The sequence below is a fragment of the Xenopus tropicalis genome, chromosome 1 (genome assembly GCF_000004195.4).
Source record: "Xenopus tropicalis strain Nigerian chromosome 1, UCB_Xtro_10.0, whole genome shotgun sequence".
NCBI classification, from domain to species: domain Eukaryota; kingdom Metazoa; phylum Chordata; class Amphibia; order Anura; family Pipidae; genus Xenopus; species Xenopus tropicalis.
In genome coordinates this window covers 165,980,301-165,997,077 of record NC_030677.2, presented here as the reverse complement: position 1 = coordinate 165,997,077, position 16,777 = coordinate 165,980,301, and the positions used below count along the sequence as shown (strand labels likewise).

Below are 16,777 nucleotides of genomic sequence, written 5' to 3'. Positions count from 1 at the left end.
TGGGAACCACTGAACATTCTGCTTTCCACTTATAATATAGTCCAGTAAGTCTCGTGCCACACTTCCTTTGTGACTTTGTATCTGTGTGATCCTGTTGCTCTCCTTGCATAAGCAGTGTTCCATTCTGTGCCTGCCTATTTTATTGCTATTACCCATTAAGGACAGTGTTAAGTGCCCCAGATTTCAGTGGGTCAGAAAAATGTACTTGGGTTAAAAATAAAATGACTTGTACGGATTACAGTTCATATTATTCAAGCAAGATAGAGTACAAACTGTATGTATGAACAGATATAGATAGAATATAGAATATTAGAAATAAATTTACATTTAGCAAAAAAGAAGTATAAACCCTGAGAGTTCCTCAGTAGCTGCTACAAGTAGTGCATTATAAATCAGGATTACACCACCCAATTATTCTTACAATCCCATTGTAAATCTACTGTCATCCCCGCTGTAAATATTCAGTTTCAAAGTACAGGCATGGGACCTGTTATCCAGAATGCTCAGGACCTGGGATTTTCCAGATATGAGCTCTTTATGTAATTTGTAACTTCATCCCTTAAGTCTACTAAAAAAAATTATTTAAATGTTACTTAAACCCAATAGGATTGTTTTGCCTCCCATAAGGATTAATTATATCTTAGTTGGGATCAAGTACAAGGTTCTGTTTTATTATTACAGAAAAAAAAGGAAATCAGTTTTCAGAATGATTTGCTTATAATGGAGTCTATGGCCTTCTTTTAATTTGGAGTTTTCTGGAAAATGATTTCCAGATAACAGATCTCATACCTGTACCAAGATAGGCTTTCAGACAAGATTGCTCTAGTTATTTATGTTTTTAGAAGCACAATTTTTTCAAGTTAGGAAATAAACTATCAAAATTATAAAAAAAAAAATGTAATTGATGGCCTTAATCCTCTACCCCCCATATGTAATAAAGGCACTATGTTTGCCCAGTAGCAGTAAGCCATAGTAACCAATAAGATATTTGCTTTAGAACAGGTTGAACACTGATTAGTTGCTATAGGTTACTGCTCCTGGACAAACTTAGTGGCTTTTATTACATAATACCTATCATCTTTGAGTCATGCACATCAATTTTAGTGCTAAAAAAGTTCTCAGTGAAATGGATATTTATTTCTTCTTTAACCTGAGTTCGAATTTGTCTTCATTTGTTGAAGTCACTTGGTGCTGGACCATGGCTTTTATTATAACATAATATTAAAGGCAACATTGTTGTTAGCACATTGAAAATTCCCTGAAATGTTGGACATTTAAATAATAAGTGGAAAAACATGTGGAGATGAGTCTGCCATAAAGTCCCAAAAGCCTTTTGACTGGATGGTTTTCCCTATAGCTCATTGGATGGTTGGAATGTCACGGGAGGGAGTGATTTTTTCTTCCTGTAAAAATAAAAAGTACCTGGTTATTATTATTTAAAACAAGCATTTCCCCCGCGTTGGGTTGCCAGTGGATACTTAGTGATGTCTAAATGTAGAAGAAAAGAAGCGCCGGCGACTTACTCTGGGCCTGCTGACAGCTAGTACTTACTACACACTTTTTATTATTCAATTTAAAGTCATTTGGAAGCTGGGTTTCATTCTGTAAACCACGGGAGACAGGCAATCAGGGTTCAAACACAAACAGAATATCAATTATCTGTTTTTAGGTGCCAGTGTTTGCGCTGCTTTTATCTGTACAGGTGCATAAATCCTACAGCACACGACTGGGAACTATCCTGCGCACGTCAAGCATTTCAGAGGAAGGACACGTCGCCTACTGCCAAAGCTCTTCTTATCTGACTTGGTCAATAACTCTTGGCCTTTACTGAGAATGTTTGGTCTGCACTTTAGTCTTGGGAATTAGAAATAATAGCCTACAGTTCAATACAAGGTTAAACTGAACTCGCCTTTTATAGTTATGTATTCCGCTCCTGCCAACTGACTCCAGCAGGCAAACAAACAAACAAACAGAGTGTGTCTATCATATAAAGCACTCAAGGATGGTACAAAAAATACATTTGTTTAGAAAAAATGAAATATTTGAACGTTATGCTTAATTTAAAGGGCTTCTATATGTTACTTTTTTCTTTTCTTTTTTTCCACTGAATTTGTCAAATAAAAATGTTTTTATTAGTAGTTAATGTCCCTTAAACTGGATGACCACAACCTCCCTTACAATCTACCATAGCTCTCCTTTTGTGATTCATTACCAGAATTTGTGATCCATTCAAACCAGAATGACTGGCCCGGAAGACCAAAAGGAATCACTGATGCATGGGCCGTCAAATGTAAGCTGCCCATAGACAGAAAGATCTTCTGGTTGGATGAGGTCGCCAAGGTGGGTCTCTACTTAAATTGTTCACCCAGTCAGTGGCCCTCAGTGATTTGGCCCTTGGAACAACAACTGGATAATACTATGGACTTACAAAGACCCAATCAGAAAGAACTGACATTGTCCTCACCAACTAAGATCACTTGCCAGATAATGATAGACCCCATAAATGGACCAATAAGCTTTTGACTATGCCTCCACTCTCTATTGTAAGGGCGTTGCATGAACATGACTTGTTATGAACAATTCTGCAGAAAAATATGAGTGTATTGTATCCCTTTGCTTACAAACTGCAAATAACAAAGAAAAGGGTATTAAAAGAGTAACTAATTCCAGGAAACCCTTGCGCAATGAAGAAGCCGTAATAAATATGCCCCTTATTGTTAACTGCTGGGAATTCTACTGTTTTTGGGCAATATGGTGAACAGGATTTACAAAAATAGAAGTGAAAAAAATAAAGAATGTAACTCTATTTATTGCCATGACATTCATGAAAATCACTTGCTGAACAATAAGTAGTTGTTTTAAAAAGTTTTTGATGCTCACCAGAGTGGTACATATGTATTGATTATTGATTTGTGTATATCACATGCAATAAATGTGCACTTCAGGCTTTATGAATGTTAAGTGCTCAGCTGTATCCAACATCTCTATTCACTTACTTTTTGCGGTTTCTCTCATGTAGGGCGATCAATACAATTAGGATCAAGAGAGTCAGGAATCCAAACACACTGCCGAGCACAATGCCAAGTATATTATCTATAATGAAATACAGAGAAAATAGCAGCCATCACTTAAACACATGCTCCATAGAGAGTTATGGTACTTCTAGATAGTTTTTAAGACACATGGCTCAGCCCAGCTTGGGTCTGGTTTATGTCCCAGTTCTAGGCCACAGATGCCCATGGGTAGGTGATAGAAAGGGAATATATGATGTCATGGGAGAGGGCAGGTACCAGGCAGCAAAGGTAAGTGACAATAGGGAAGAGGTAGGTTTACAAATATGGTATAGGCCCACAAAGGAAGTAAAGGAACAGTAGGGGCAATGCAGTTAGCAGACACACTGCTTGCTCAAACTTTATCAATCCAAAGGCCCCAATCACATGTTTGCTTTGAAGACCAGTAAAGGCTACCATGACATGACTTGGGTTCATATACAATTGTGTGTTTCATTTTGAAAGGATGAATAAAAGTCTACATTTGAATCTCACTTTCCCAAAAACAAATTCCCCTGTATAATTATCTCCTTATATTTTAAGTCTGGGACCACTAGTGGCACTGAGGAGGAGGGGGAGATTCATATATGAAGCTTATTAGCTATTCTAGTGGAACCCCTTTTTGGCTGAAAAGTGCTTAAACACCAGCTATTGGTAGAACATGGGGCTGCGATTCTCTTTCTCTGGAATGGGCCTTCACTATATTGAAGGAAATAGCTGGATGGCATTGGTAAACTACAACTCCCACTGCCACTGTGTAGTGTAATAGCTCAGATTAAAGGATAGATGGACGCCAGGATCTCTTGCAATCAAAGGTAGAAATAGCAGACACCTTTAAGGATTAGTAAGAGAGGATGCCACCAGTTTATCCCACCTCTTGTTGGAGAGACTGGGCAGGGAAAAACACCTGTCAGCTTGGCACAACTTTGGAATGCAGTCTGGATAGTTATTCCAACCCTCAGGTTAATAACCTTTAACTTGTGTGGGTCCTATGGCCGGGCATAGATCAGGGTTTTACACTAACCTGTATCCTGTCTCTTATTCGTGGCCCTAAGCTAAGGCATCATTGCCGGATGGAAGGGTACTTCCAGCTGTCCTTCTGGTTGGGGCCTGAACTGCCCTTGCTTTCTAGATCTAACTACCTCTCTCTCCTAGAGAGTGCTATAACCGTATTCTGCTATTCTTTCTAGTCCTCGTTCACGGGGCCCTGTCCCCGACTTCACCATAGTGGATGTTGCTCTGGGGCAATGGCTTGGCTTTACTGGGGCCTATTTCTGGTCCCAGGCTCAGTGGAGCTGTGTACTGAGAGTCAGAGGAAGCCAAAGAAGAAGCCACACCTCCTTTGCTAGACACTAAATGAGACTGCAAGGGGTGTGGTCAACCAGCTAACCAATAAGGCATAGTGAAATAACTAGATACAGAGGACTTTGCCCAGTAACACTATAATCAGGAAGAGGTAGAGTTTAAAGCCATAGGGGAGCTTAACCCTATGGGCCCCTACACTAGCAATAAGTCAGCAGATTCCAGCAGGAGGAACTGTATATAAACCATCAGTACAATTATTTTAACAAAACATCATTAATACAAGCCCCATTTCCCTTGTTCATGTTGTACATATACAGTAGCATCCTTCAACTCACTTACATAGAAATACTTAAAAGGTTTAACTAACTGGTAATTTACAGAATTTAAATCTATGGGTCAGGTTTATGAAATACTGAACTGGGGAATCCAGTTCAATATTTTTCCCAATTTTCCCCCAAACACAACATTAACAGTGCAGCAGTGCTGAGCTCTAACACCCTTCTGAGGATCCAGACAGTTTTTTTGCTGCAGTAAAATGATTTGTTCCAGTATAAAAAACAAATAAATATTAGATGGTGAGTATATGTGGACATGGTATTCCTTTTTTGGCTAATAAAGAACATTTGGAGCTAAGTGGAATATGTATATTTAAACAGTCACACTCAAAAGTGAAGTGAATGAAACCTTCTCACGCAATAAGGCAGGTACACAACAATGAGAAGATGCTTGGCTAGATAATTGCGTCACCCAGCATGCCCCTATCTGATATCGCTTGCCCCATAAACTTGTGAAGGCGCAAAGTCCATGAATTCATGAGGGTTGCTGAGAGGTAGGTGCTCATTATGTCAAGTAATAAATTGTACAGACAAGTTCTGCAATATTTCTGTCACCTTATGTGCAAAGATGGCCGTAGTCACTGACAATCCTAATATGATCCATGAATTCTCTAGTGGCACTTGCTGGTCTCATTACAGGTAGAGGGGAGCCTATTCAGTATTTCAGTCCCTTTCATTATTTACAATCCCATAATAGTAACCCAACTGCCTCTGGTCACACAATCTTCCCATATTCTTTTTTCTACATAGGGAAATTGTATCTCAATCCATCTCCATTACTTCAATATGTGTTTTGCAAAAAAGGAAACCAGGCAGAATGTGTGATTCTCTCAAGCAAGGATAAGCCTTTCAATGTGTCCATTTATAACTTAATAAAAGTCAAAGTGGATGATCAGCAGCTGGACTTTTTCCCTTCTGGGTACATACAATTGTTAAAGACACTGCTGAAAGGAAAGTACAGAATATTTTTTCTGCCGGGTATCTGAACCATCACAGAAAAAGGAAGGTAAGTCACTCAAGGGGTTCATTTACTTTACATAAGACAATGTGCAAAGTGCAAATAAAGGCCACATAAAAAGTAGGTATAAATGTTGTCTGTAACAGTAGGGATAATAGCCCCTGGGAAGGGACTGTGGCTGTGGGATAGCAGGTATAGTAGGGAGAGATGGTGCCTATAGTAGCAGTGGGGGGATAATAGCCTCTGGGAAGGGACTGGGGCTGTGGGATAGCAGGTATAGTAGGGAGAGATGGTGCCTATAGTAGCAGTGGGGGGATAATAGCCTCTGGGAAGGGACTGGGGCTGTGGGATAGCAGGTATAGTAGGGAGAGATGGTGCCTATAGTAGCAGTGGGGATAATAGCCTCTGGGAAGGGACTGTGGCTGTGGGATAGCAGGTATAGTAGGAAGAGATGGTGCCTATAGTATCAGTGGGATAATAGCCTCTGGGAAGGGACTGGGGCTGTGGGATAGCAGGTATAGTAGGGAGAGATGGTGACTATAGTAGCAGTGGGGATAATAGCCCCTGGGAAGGGACTGTGGCTGTGGGATAGCAGGTATAGTAGGGAGAGATGGTGCCTATAGTAGCAGTGGGGATAATAGCCCCTGGGAAGGGACTGTGGCTGTGGGATAGCAGGTATAGTAGGGAGAGATGGTGCCTATAGTAGCAGTGGGATAATAGCCTCTGGGAAGGGACTGTGGCTGTGGGATAGCAGGTATAGTAGGGAGAGATGGTGCCTATAGTAGCAGTGGGGATAATAGCCTCTGGGAAGGGACTGTGGCTGTGGGATAGCAGGTATAGTAGGGAGAGATGGTGCCTATAGTAGCAGTGGGATAATAGCCTCTGGGAAGGGACTGTGGCTGTGGGATAGTAGGTATAGTAGGGTGAGATGGTGCCTATAGTAGCAGTGGGATAATAGCCTCTGGGAAGGGACTGTGGCTGTGGGATAGCAGGTATAGTAGGGAGAGATTGTGCCTATAGTAGCAGTGGGGGGATAATAGCCTCTGGGAAGGGACTGTGGCTGTGGGATAGCAGGTATAGTAGGGAGAGATTGTGCCTATAGTAGCAGTGGGGGGATAATAGCCTCTGGGAAGGGACTGTGGCTGTGGGATAGCAGGTATAGTAGGGAGAGATGGTGCCTATACTAGCAGTGGGATAATGTGGCTGTGGGATAGCAGGGAGAGATGGTGCCTGTGAAGGATTATTTGAGACCATAAACAGTTATCAATCACATATTTTTTCAAATATTGCAAGTTACTGTATATAAGGCAGTAAAAATTAAAAAAACAGCCCTTTTCAAATACAATAAATTTTATCTTGTTGATACATTTTTTTATATATACTGCACATGTCCACTTGAGGCTAAAAACCTGAACCCGACAGATGTGAAAAAACAAACATTTAGGTCAGCACATACTTTGAAATACCTAGGATAATAGAAGTAATTTGCATGCATGCAGTAGGCTGTGCAAAATGATAATTACTGTTATTGTGCACGGTTGGCATCCCTTTAGTTGAATGAGCATGGCTTATGTGTCTGCTTCTTTATACATTATAGCTCTGCTGCTTGGAATGTAAACTATTCTACACTTGATGCGGCAATAGGAAAGCACAGAGCTCTAACAGGCGTGCCAATCCACTTCTCTCATAATTAGAAGCATATTAAAAGTAATCATCAACAGAGAAGCTCCATGGAAACTTTCCTTAAATTAAATCAAACTTCACAAAAAGCAAAAAAAAATGACAAATAGCCTTCCAGCAGTCTGTGGTTGGCATTTTCTTTCAAGGATAAAGGAAAATGTTTTTTTTTTTTAATTCTTATATGTACAATTGAAATCCCATAAACTACACTAAAGCATAAATATTTCATGGCAAATAAACCTGACAGGGGCTAACTAGTTGGGAACAACACACCCTTACCTCTAATCAACTCTCAAGGAAATCTGGTTTGGGGGGATTTAGAGTCACTTGGTTCCTTATGGCTTATTGTACATGGAGACCTTTCCATCTGCCACTGAATTACAGTGTGGCAAAATTTGCACAAATGTGCTTCTGTTTTGCTGCAAAATTGGACGCACTTGTACTTAAACTGGCCTTAGTCTGTTTGGTGTCATAATGATGTTTGCATGTGACTCTTTCGGTGGGATGAACACCCTGCCACTGGCGCAACTAGTGCAGGCAGCTACTTTGGATGCAGGTACCTTTAAAGCATGGTAACCAACTGTGTCTGTTTTTGCAAGACCATTTATTGTAAATGAACCCTACTGCCCTATTAAATACAGACTCCAGCACAAAAATTCTGCAGAGTTGTCTTTTGCTTTTATTTTTCAACACAATTAAAACAAACTTTAGTTGCAGTTATGCCAAAATTCATACACTGGCGCAACTTAGCCACCCTGATTGTCAATATCTATGTCCCGCCTCAGTGCTGGCAGGACTGCTACACTGGCGATCTCCCTTATAACCTAATATAACTCAATGTGTTAAAGATATAGAGCAGGAGTCCCGAACCTTTTTTACCCATGAGAAACACTTAAATAAAAGAAAGTTGAGGAGCTGTGTTTGGTTATTTGGTAGCCCAATGTGGACTGGGAGCCTACAGGAGGCTCTGTTTGGCATTACACATGGTCTTCATGTAGCTAAAACTGCATGTTGCTCACGAGTCACTGGTTAGTGATCACTGATATAGAGAATTTTATGCAGATGGAAGAACTTTTATTGTATTTAGGGCAAGCAAGGCATTTGTGAAGTCGGCAAGTTTCTTTCTCTTTCTTTCTTTTCCTAACTTTTCCTACTTATCTGTTCTTTCCTTTTTATTCTCCCTTATACTTAGATTTATGCTCTTCAACTACTTTTCAGCATTGCTCTACATCTCTTGCTTTTTAATTCACTTAATATGGTGACTATTAGAGACACTAATATATTCATCATTTTAACATTTATGCAAAGTATTGGATAAACAATATTATTCTAACAGGATTTTTCAGACACATAATATCCCATATTTCCATCCTTGCTGTTTCAGAAACATTATGCTGCGTGTCACATGAATACAGATACCACCTGTAGGGTTGCAAGAACTTGTTACCCCAGAGGTTGCTTTAAAACACCCAATTATACTTCACTAAAAATGGAAGAAGGGTGTCCTGAGAGAAGACATTTGTTGATAGCCTAAAAAAGCTTATAATACTTTTGCCATGTTACATCCACTCTATATCATACTGCAGTATAAGCAGCTGTTAAGCTTTCTTTACTTTTGATCTATGCTGGGCTAGACCTAGACATCCTGACAAAGAGCAGAGTAGCGATCCATGGATATTTCTAACCAAGAAGAGATGAATACTCACCATAATATCATATAATCCACTTTTGGAGCTATTAGATGTTTGCTGTGTTCTTTCATTTAATTTGTAACTGATATATTTATAGCCATTTTCACTGAATGTACCTATCTTTAATTGGTTTTAGCTTTTATAAAATCGACTACACTTTTGTTTCATAGAATGACTCTGAATTTTTAGTTATAGGTTAACCAAGAATATTACAGTTATGAGAAGAATATCTGAATTAAAAAGGAAAGAAGAGATACTAAAACTGAAAAATGTTTGAGTTTCTTCTGTGTAGGAGTTGTTTGTTTTTTGGGTCATGGTAGGGGTGTAACCAGGTATGGGTGGTGATAGAAATTGTCACCGGTGGTTGATGTCCACACAAGGATCGCTCTAGGTTGTGAGAATGCTGTTGCAGAATAACTTGCTGGCACAATTAGAAATGTTGTTTAAACATTTTGTCAAGTTGTTGAATTGAGGAGGCAGTTAGTGGAGGAAGGAGGGGGAAAATAGAAACTCTACAGTTATTATTAAAACTAACATATTCTGCAGCAATGTAAAATAAATGGGTGTATATGTTGAACATACAGTTTACAAAAAACAACAAATAACCTATACAAAATGTAGAAAGGGCCCCTGCCCAGAAGAGCTTGCAGTCTAAAAATCAAAGCGAATAGAAAAGCTGGATTTTTACTGTTGTAACCCTGCATGTAACATTGTAAAGCTCACACCCTTTTTTCAAATTTTGTCAAATGCTTCTTTGGTACTCATCTACACTATATATATATATATATTACATTATGCAACTAATCCTGTAATCATTTTTTGCACATAATCCTGATTGAGTGCAATACAAGTATGAGATCTGTTATCCGAAAACCCATTATCCAGAAAGCTCTGAATTACGGGAAGGTCATCTTCAATATATAAGCAAAATAATTTAAAGAGTATTTTTCATATATAAAGAGTATTTTCTAAGCTGTTGGATCTGTTATACCTCCTTGTTGAGATTTACATTGAGATTACATCTTTAGGTAGGTACCTAATTCTGGAAATGTAACTAAGCCTGTTGTATATTTGATCCAGAGCAGACTAGCCCTTAAACAGCATTGCCCCATACTATAATACAGATCAGGCTATAGCAGTTACAATAATAAAAAGGAAGGCTGTGAACGATTTGTGTCTCCTCCTAGCCTACTAATTAGGAAATGCAACTGTTAATAACATGAATTCAATTCATTTTTAATCTATTATTTTAATTTGTGATTTATAATTAAGCATGATTTTGTAATCAAAACCCCAAATCATTGGGGCATGTTTAGATTTTACCAGTAGCTGGAAGGACTCTTATGATACTATGCTGTAGGTTTCAACCCAAATATAATCGTCTCGTGGGTGCAATTACTCAAGGAATTCAGCAGCACTGGCAAGCCATATGCTTAACGGGATTTCACCACATTTGTCTTCTATTAACTGAATGATGGGGACACAACACAGTATGTCTGTGTTCTAAGGACTCTTTGTCACTCATGATGAGAGATTGCAAGTATACAGTACAACATGCCATCAGTGCTGTGCTGCTACTGACACAATGTTACAGATTTCTACATGAAGCATTGAATTGCTGGATATTAAATGAGCATGATAATACAATAATGGGGAATGAAATAACATGGAATATGGATCCTTATTAATTGCTATTTCTTACAAATGAGTCTTTGAGTAACCAGTGATCACTTCTTTGGGTTAAAAGCCTCTCTATGAAATAAAACAAATGACAGTCTCTCTTTAGCATTTCTGTGCTACTCAAGAACGGTCTTTTGTTGGCATTCAATCGATTGCCATTATTGGAGAATAATATGCCAGCAAATGTATAAGAACCAATTGCTGTGTCCACTCACTTATTTCCCACAGAACAATTTAATGTAACAGAGAACCACCTTTAGATTCTTGTAACATTTCCAACACTCAAACAGGTGGACCCTCAAAACAGACTTGAGATTTCATAGTGGAATTGTTTGCATTCTTTCAGAAACTTCATCAAGCCTAGAGAAATCCCTGACTAATGTGAGAAAATAACATTCATGGTATGTTCCTGACAGCAGCACACAATGCATCTCTGCAGTTGTCTTGTATAAATTAAGGAATGCATAGACCCTTCCACCGGCCCCCCACTCCTCATCCACCAACTCAAAGGCACATACATTCCTCACATATGAATAAGGTCTCGGCTAATCTCACTTCATCCATATTAGTATTTGTTATTGAAAGAAACCATAGAGAAATCATGCTCTTGTGAGAAGTAACTAAGTATGAGAATTCAAAATGTAGCAGACCTTACACTAAAAAAGATTCAAGGAAAAATGATTGCTTTTTACCTTCAATCTTGTAGAAGCAGGCCAACCAGGACATGCCCAGGGTATCTGCACTTAGATCTATTTACTACTAGTTATACATTAGAGCTTTCCGATGATGTCAGTCAGCTCAATCCATTAATAATATCACCATTCCCATCATTTATTTATACAGGTATGAGATCCACTATCCAGACAACCAGAGTTATCCAGAAAGCTCTGAATTACAGGAAGGCCATCTCCCATGGGCTCTATTTTAATCAAGTAATTCACATTTTCAAAGATATTTTTTGTAATTATAAAACAGTGCCTTGTACTTGGTCCCAACTAGGAATATAATGAATCCTTATTGCAGGCAAAACAATCCTACTGGTTTTATTTAATGATTTTTTAGTAGACTTAAGGTATGGAGATCAAAATTACGCAAAAAAAACCCCTTATCTGGAAAACCCTATTCCCCAAGTATTCAGGATAACAGGTCCTATACCTGTATAATGCCAGCAAGTTATGCAGTGCTTTTCATTAAAATAATAACACACATTTTACAAACAAGGGTTCCAGTATAAAATAAAAAGACCAGAGATCCCTGCACTCCTTAATAAAGGAACAAAAGGAACAAAAAACAATGTTTGGAGCTGCAAGCTCTAAGTAAACAGTAGCCTTTAAAGCCTCTAACTTGTGGTGCATATTTTCTAGAAGCTTAAAAAGTGTCAAATGTTAATGCCAAAGGAAACATGGATGCACCTGTCTGTAGTACCAAGCTTGCACTGTACTGAGCACACCTAGACGCATGCTGTGACTGTGTGTACTCCTTCATGCCTGTCTTTATGCAGATCGTGTACTGATCCATTTCCATTGTGTTTGCCCTTTGGCCAGCCTTTAGTTGAAGGATTAATTAAGGTTCTTGTTGTTTTCCCGTGTCTGATTACATGGCGTAAATTAACAGATGGGTCGAGACCTATTTTGTACATTCAGTCAGCCAGCATTTGTGATTTTATTTTCCTGTGTGTGCAAACACAGAGAGAAATAATAAGACCCTTTATTAGCCTGTCTGTCATTGCCCAGAAAGCAGATGCAGCAGAAGTGGAAAGCAGCACAAGTGGCATCTGTTGCAGTCACACACAGGGAGAGGTCCCCATTGCTCTGTATACGAGAAAAACTTTAATATTTTGCTGCGGCGGGGTGGCATGCTGCCCCCCAATTTGTGCCACCCTAGACCAGGGCCTTTGTGGCCTTTCCACAAAACAAGGTCTGGTCACACACAGGCAGGTTATCTTGTTTCAGATTTAGTGATAATAAACTACACAACAACAGTCTCCACTTTTTATGCATGACCAGAGTCCTCTTGTCTGGTCTATACATATGCCTGTTATTATTTACTGTATTTTCTCTCTCTGCTCTTGTCCCAAGACCATATTCCACACTTTTCTCTCTCTTAATATATTTATATATATATATATATATATATATATAACCTGGGGATTTCTGCATAAGGGATCGTTCTGTAATTTGGATCTCCATACCTTAAGGGCCATGACAGACAGGAAGCTTGTCTCCCTTGTCGCAGGCGACTAATCTCCCCGAAATGCCATCCAACCGGCTAGAATGTAAATTGCCAGTGGGATGGCATACGTGGCGCGGTGATTTGCCGAAATCGCCGAAGTTGCCTTGAGAGGAAACTTCTGCGATTTTGGCGCCATATATGCCATCCCACCAGCGATTTACATTCTAGCCGGTGGGAAGGCATTTCGGGGGGAGATTAGTCGCCCACAACAAGGGAGATTTGTTGCGCAGCGACTAATCTCCCCGTCTGCCACGGCCCTAAGTGTACCAAAAAATAATTTAAACATTACCTAAACCCAACATTGTTTTGCCTCCAATAAGTATTGATTATATCATCCCCAGTCTGGCCAGTCCCTCACTTTCATATGATTTATTAAGAATTCTACTGCCTCATAATATTTTACACAGGGACTGAGTTTTACCAGCAACTTGCTTGCTTTCACGGTTAAAATGGTTGCCCTATTTGTATCACACTCCCAATATAGCAAAAGATGTCCCGCATGCATTCAAGAGAAATCTTGGATGAGAAAGTGTATCTAATCGTGTTTTAGTCCTGCTATGAGATGTCTTGAGAAAGGGCCTCTTAGGAGGACTGAAAGGTTCACAACAATTGTATACATTTTTCACTCATTTATAAGTGCTGTGAGTTCTTCATATGGATATATATCTGTGCTATAAATATATTTATACTAATTAGAAGACACATGAAGATTTGTTGGTAAATCACAGTTAGGTATGACTGACTTTTTTCTTTTTTTTATATACCCAAATTTCATATTCATAATTATATAAATTACCCCACAAATCACACTACCAGATCTTACAAATACACTGGTTACTTTTAAGAAAGAAACCCTCCTCTACGAATAGACCCATGTACAGGTATTTTATATGGAAACCTGTTATCCAGAAAGCTCCGAATTACGAAAAGCCCATCTCCCATAAACTCCATTTAAATCAAATAATTCAGAATTTTAAAACGCATGTCTTTTTTCTGTAGTAATAAAACAGTACCTTGTAATTGATCCCAACTAAGATATAAATAATCCTTATTGGATGCAAAACAATCTTATTGGGGTTAATTAATGTTTTATTGATTGAACAGACATAAGGTATGGAGATCCAAATTAAGGAAAGACCCCTTATCCGGAATACCCTTGGTTCCGAGCATTCTGGATAATGGGTCCTATACCTGTATTTAAATGTTGTCAGTTGCAGCTTGTGATGTTAATAATGGCATCAATGCCCAGTTTGCTTGGTGGAAGTCAGTAGCAACACAACTCACAAGTGGAACCCTAGAACTACTGTCCGGTTGAAACTGGTTGTAATTCCCAGGTTTCCTTGTGTTAATGGGCGTCTTTTCATTTAATTCATTAGAACAGGCTGGACATGTGCCCTGGCACTAGTACACACTGGAGCATAAAAGGGATGTCTATTTTAGTTGTAAATGAGCCTTTGAGGAGCATAGGAGTCAATGTATTAAAATTCAAGATGGATAAAATTCAATCACGGGTAAGTATTTCTCTGACTGTTAGGAAAGTTTTCTTGGCAGTCAGAAAAGTCTTATCAGTACAATTTTACATAAACGGTTAAAGTTGAAATCTTATCCTACTCTATGGGGTGTTAGAGACAAGCAACAGTGCTGGTCTCTAATACCCATCTGAACCATTTATCATTAATAAATAAAACTAAAATCTGCTATATTGTTTACTAATCACTAACTATTGTTACCATTGGGTAAAAAAGAAATGAATAATGTTCCTCTTTAAATGCATAAGAATTATAAGCACAGCTAGGGTCAATGATGATATTTCCCCAGGAGCGAACATCTCATGAACAATATAAAGCATGGACTTCCTATGAGAAATTCTTTATGGGGCAGATGCAAAGAGTGAATATCTACAGTCCCCTCTCTGCTTATTGTCTGTCAGCTTAATGAGCAATAATATTACGTTAGCACAAATAGTGTGTCATTGTGTGGCTTTGAAAACAAGTTCCCAAGTTAGTACTGTTGTAAAGTTTTTCACTGGCCCCCATGAAATTGGCTGCAGCATTGAAAAGACTGTGCTACTCACAGGATCTCGAATTGTGTGGCAGGAACTTATTATCAAGTCCTCCTTTGCTAAAATGTATTTAGTGAGAAAACATCTGCCAACTAAGCCTATAAAATCACTTATAAAAAAGATACAGTTCTTTTTGTTTTATCTAAAGCAAATGCAAGGCCTTTCTATACATTTACATTTAGTGTCCTTTCACTTTGTAAGATGTGTCTCTGCTTTAGAAGCTTTTCTAGAAATACATTTATAAGCAGCTATAGCAAGAGCTGCACTATTCCAGACAAATAACAGATAAGCTATTAAGTATTCAAGCGCATTATTATTGAAATAAGAAAATACACTGCTGTACAAAAGGCAAAAAAATACAGCTTTGAATATTTTATAATACTGTCTTTAGCTAGAGACTCCCTAGATCTCCTATCTCCAATCAGATTTTAGTTTTCTTCTGATGAACTTTTGGATATCGATCATACATTTAAACGCAACAATCTAAAACTAACTTTCAGATTAAAATTGTAGGCTAAAGGACTAAAAAATTCTATTGAATTATGGAACTTCACAACACCTGCAATTCTAATTTCCTTTACTGTCCCTCACTCCTCTGCTTCTTTCCCTGTCTCACACAAAACTGAACTCCCACCTATTCCCCTTCCGTTTTTCTTCTCTACAACTCTCAACAACTTTACTAACACATAACGCTTATACCTTTGTCACCCCCTTACAAATGTGAACTACAACTGTTGGATCTTGCCCAGCCCCTCTCCACCACATGCAAACCCCTAGCACCAGACAAGCAGCAACCAGTATGGCATGTAGGGCCATTGCTGCAGGTTACCCTATGCATGTTTCTGATAATTGGATTCCATATTACTACAACCTGTAGTTTATAATGTGAGGTTCAGCATGACACCATTTCACACCCACACATAACGGAGTGGTGTGCAATCCTAACCCCCCCCCCCCCCCTTGGGTGAGCTGTTGGTGTGGACAAGCCATGGACCAGCCTCCCTGCCGTTCTGTCCCCTTCTTCCTCTTTCAACTGTAACAAAGCTGTATCTCTTATTAACCTCAACTTCCCATATCCACCCCTCACTACACCGGCCCTGCCAGTGACTTGCCAGTGAGCAGTCTGTTCTGCCCCTTGTTCGTAGTCCCCACTCAGTGCTGTAAGCTGCCCCTTAGATTCTGCAATTCAGATTCTGAAAGGAAAATCCACTTGTATCTCTCCCAAGTAAATGCACCCTGGAACGGCTGCTCCAAGATAGCATGCAATACCTTTTCTGTACAGCACCTTTTTCATTTTAAACCCTTTTTTTTTTTAATACCCACTCAATACTTAATAGCAAATCATAAAGGTGCAGGTACCTCATGTGCCTAAAGCAACTCGGTATAGGTTCCAGCCCCTGAAAGGTTAAAACCTTACTTTCAGGTTCCTCCACACTCGCTTACATACTCAAGCCTATGAGGGCTCCATGAGACTAAATTAGCCTATTCTTATATATATAACTCCAATCAACCATAATCCAAAAGGCATTCACATAAACAGCATTGTGCGGTGGTTTTCATGCTTTCTATTCAGATAATAAAAAGCATATATACATCCCTTCTATGAGCAGCAGGAGCACCAAACAGAGCACCACTTACATACGTACATACAAGAAGCATTCTTGTTTCAAGCTCAAATTTTTGAGATTAGTCAATCAAAAGAAAACTGGAAAACATGAGTAAAAAATGGTGGAGTGTATCAAGCAAGTAAATGTTTGAGGGTTTTTTGAGTGAAATATGAATGC

General features: G+C 39.0%; 1 protein-coding gene across 1 annotated transcript in view; it reads right to left on the bottom strand.

The window, feature by feature from the left end:
• Positions 1-1,115: 1,115 nt before the first annotated feature.
• Positions 1,116-16,777, bottom strand: part of susd2 (sushi domain containing 2) — a 69,341-nt gene continuing 53,679 nt past the window's right edge. The window contains exons 26-27 of the mRNA XM_031892850.1: positions 2,997-3,093; positions 1,116-1,403 (exon numbers count right to left, since the gene is read on the bottom strand). Of these exons, the coding sequence (XP_031748710.1) occupies positions 1,352-1,403; positions 2,997-3,093 (149 nt within the window). The 3' untranslated portion in view covers positions 1,116-1,351. The remainder of the gene's footprint in view (positions 1,404-2,996; positions 3,094-16,777) is intronic.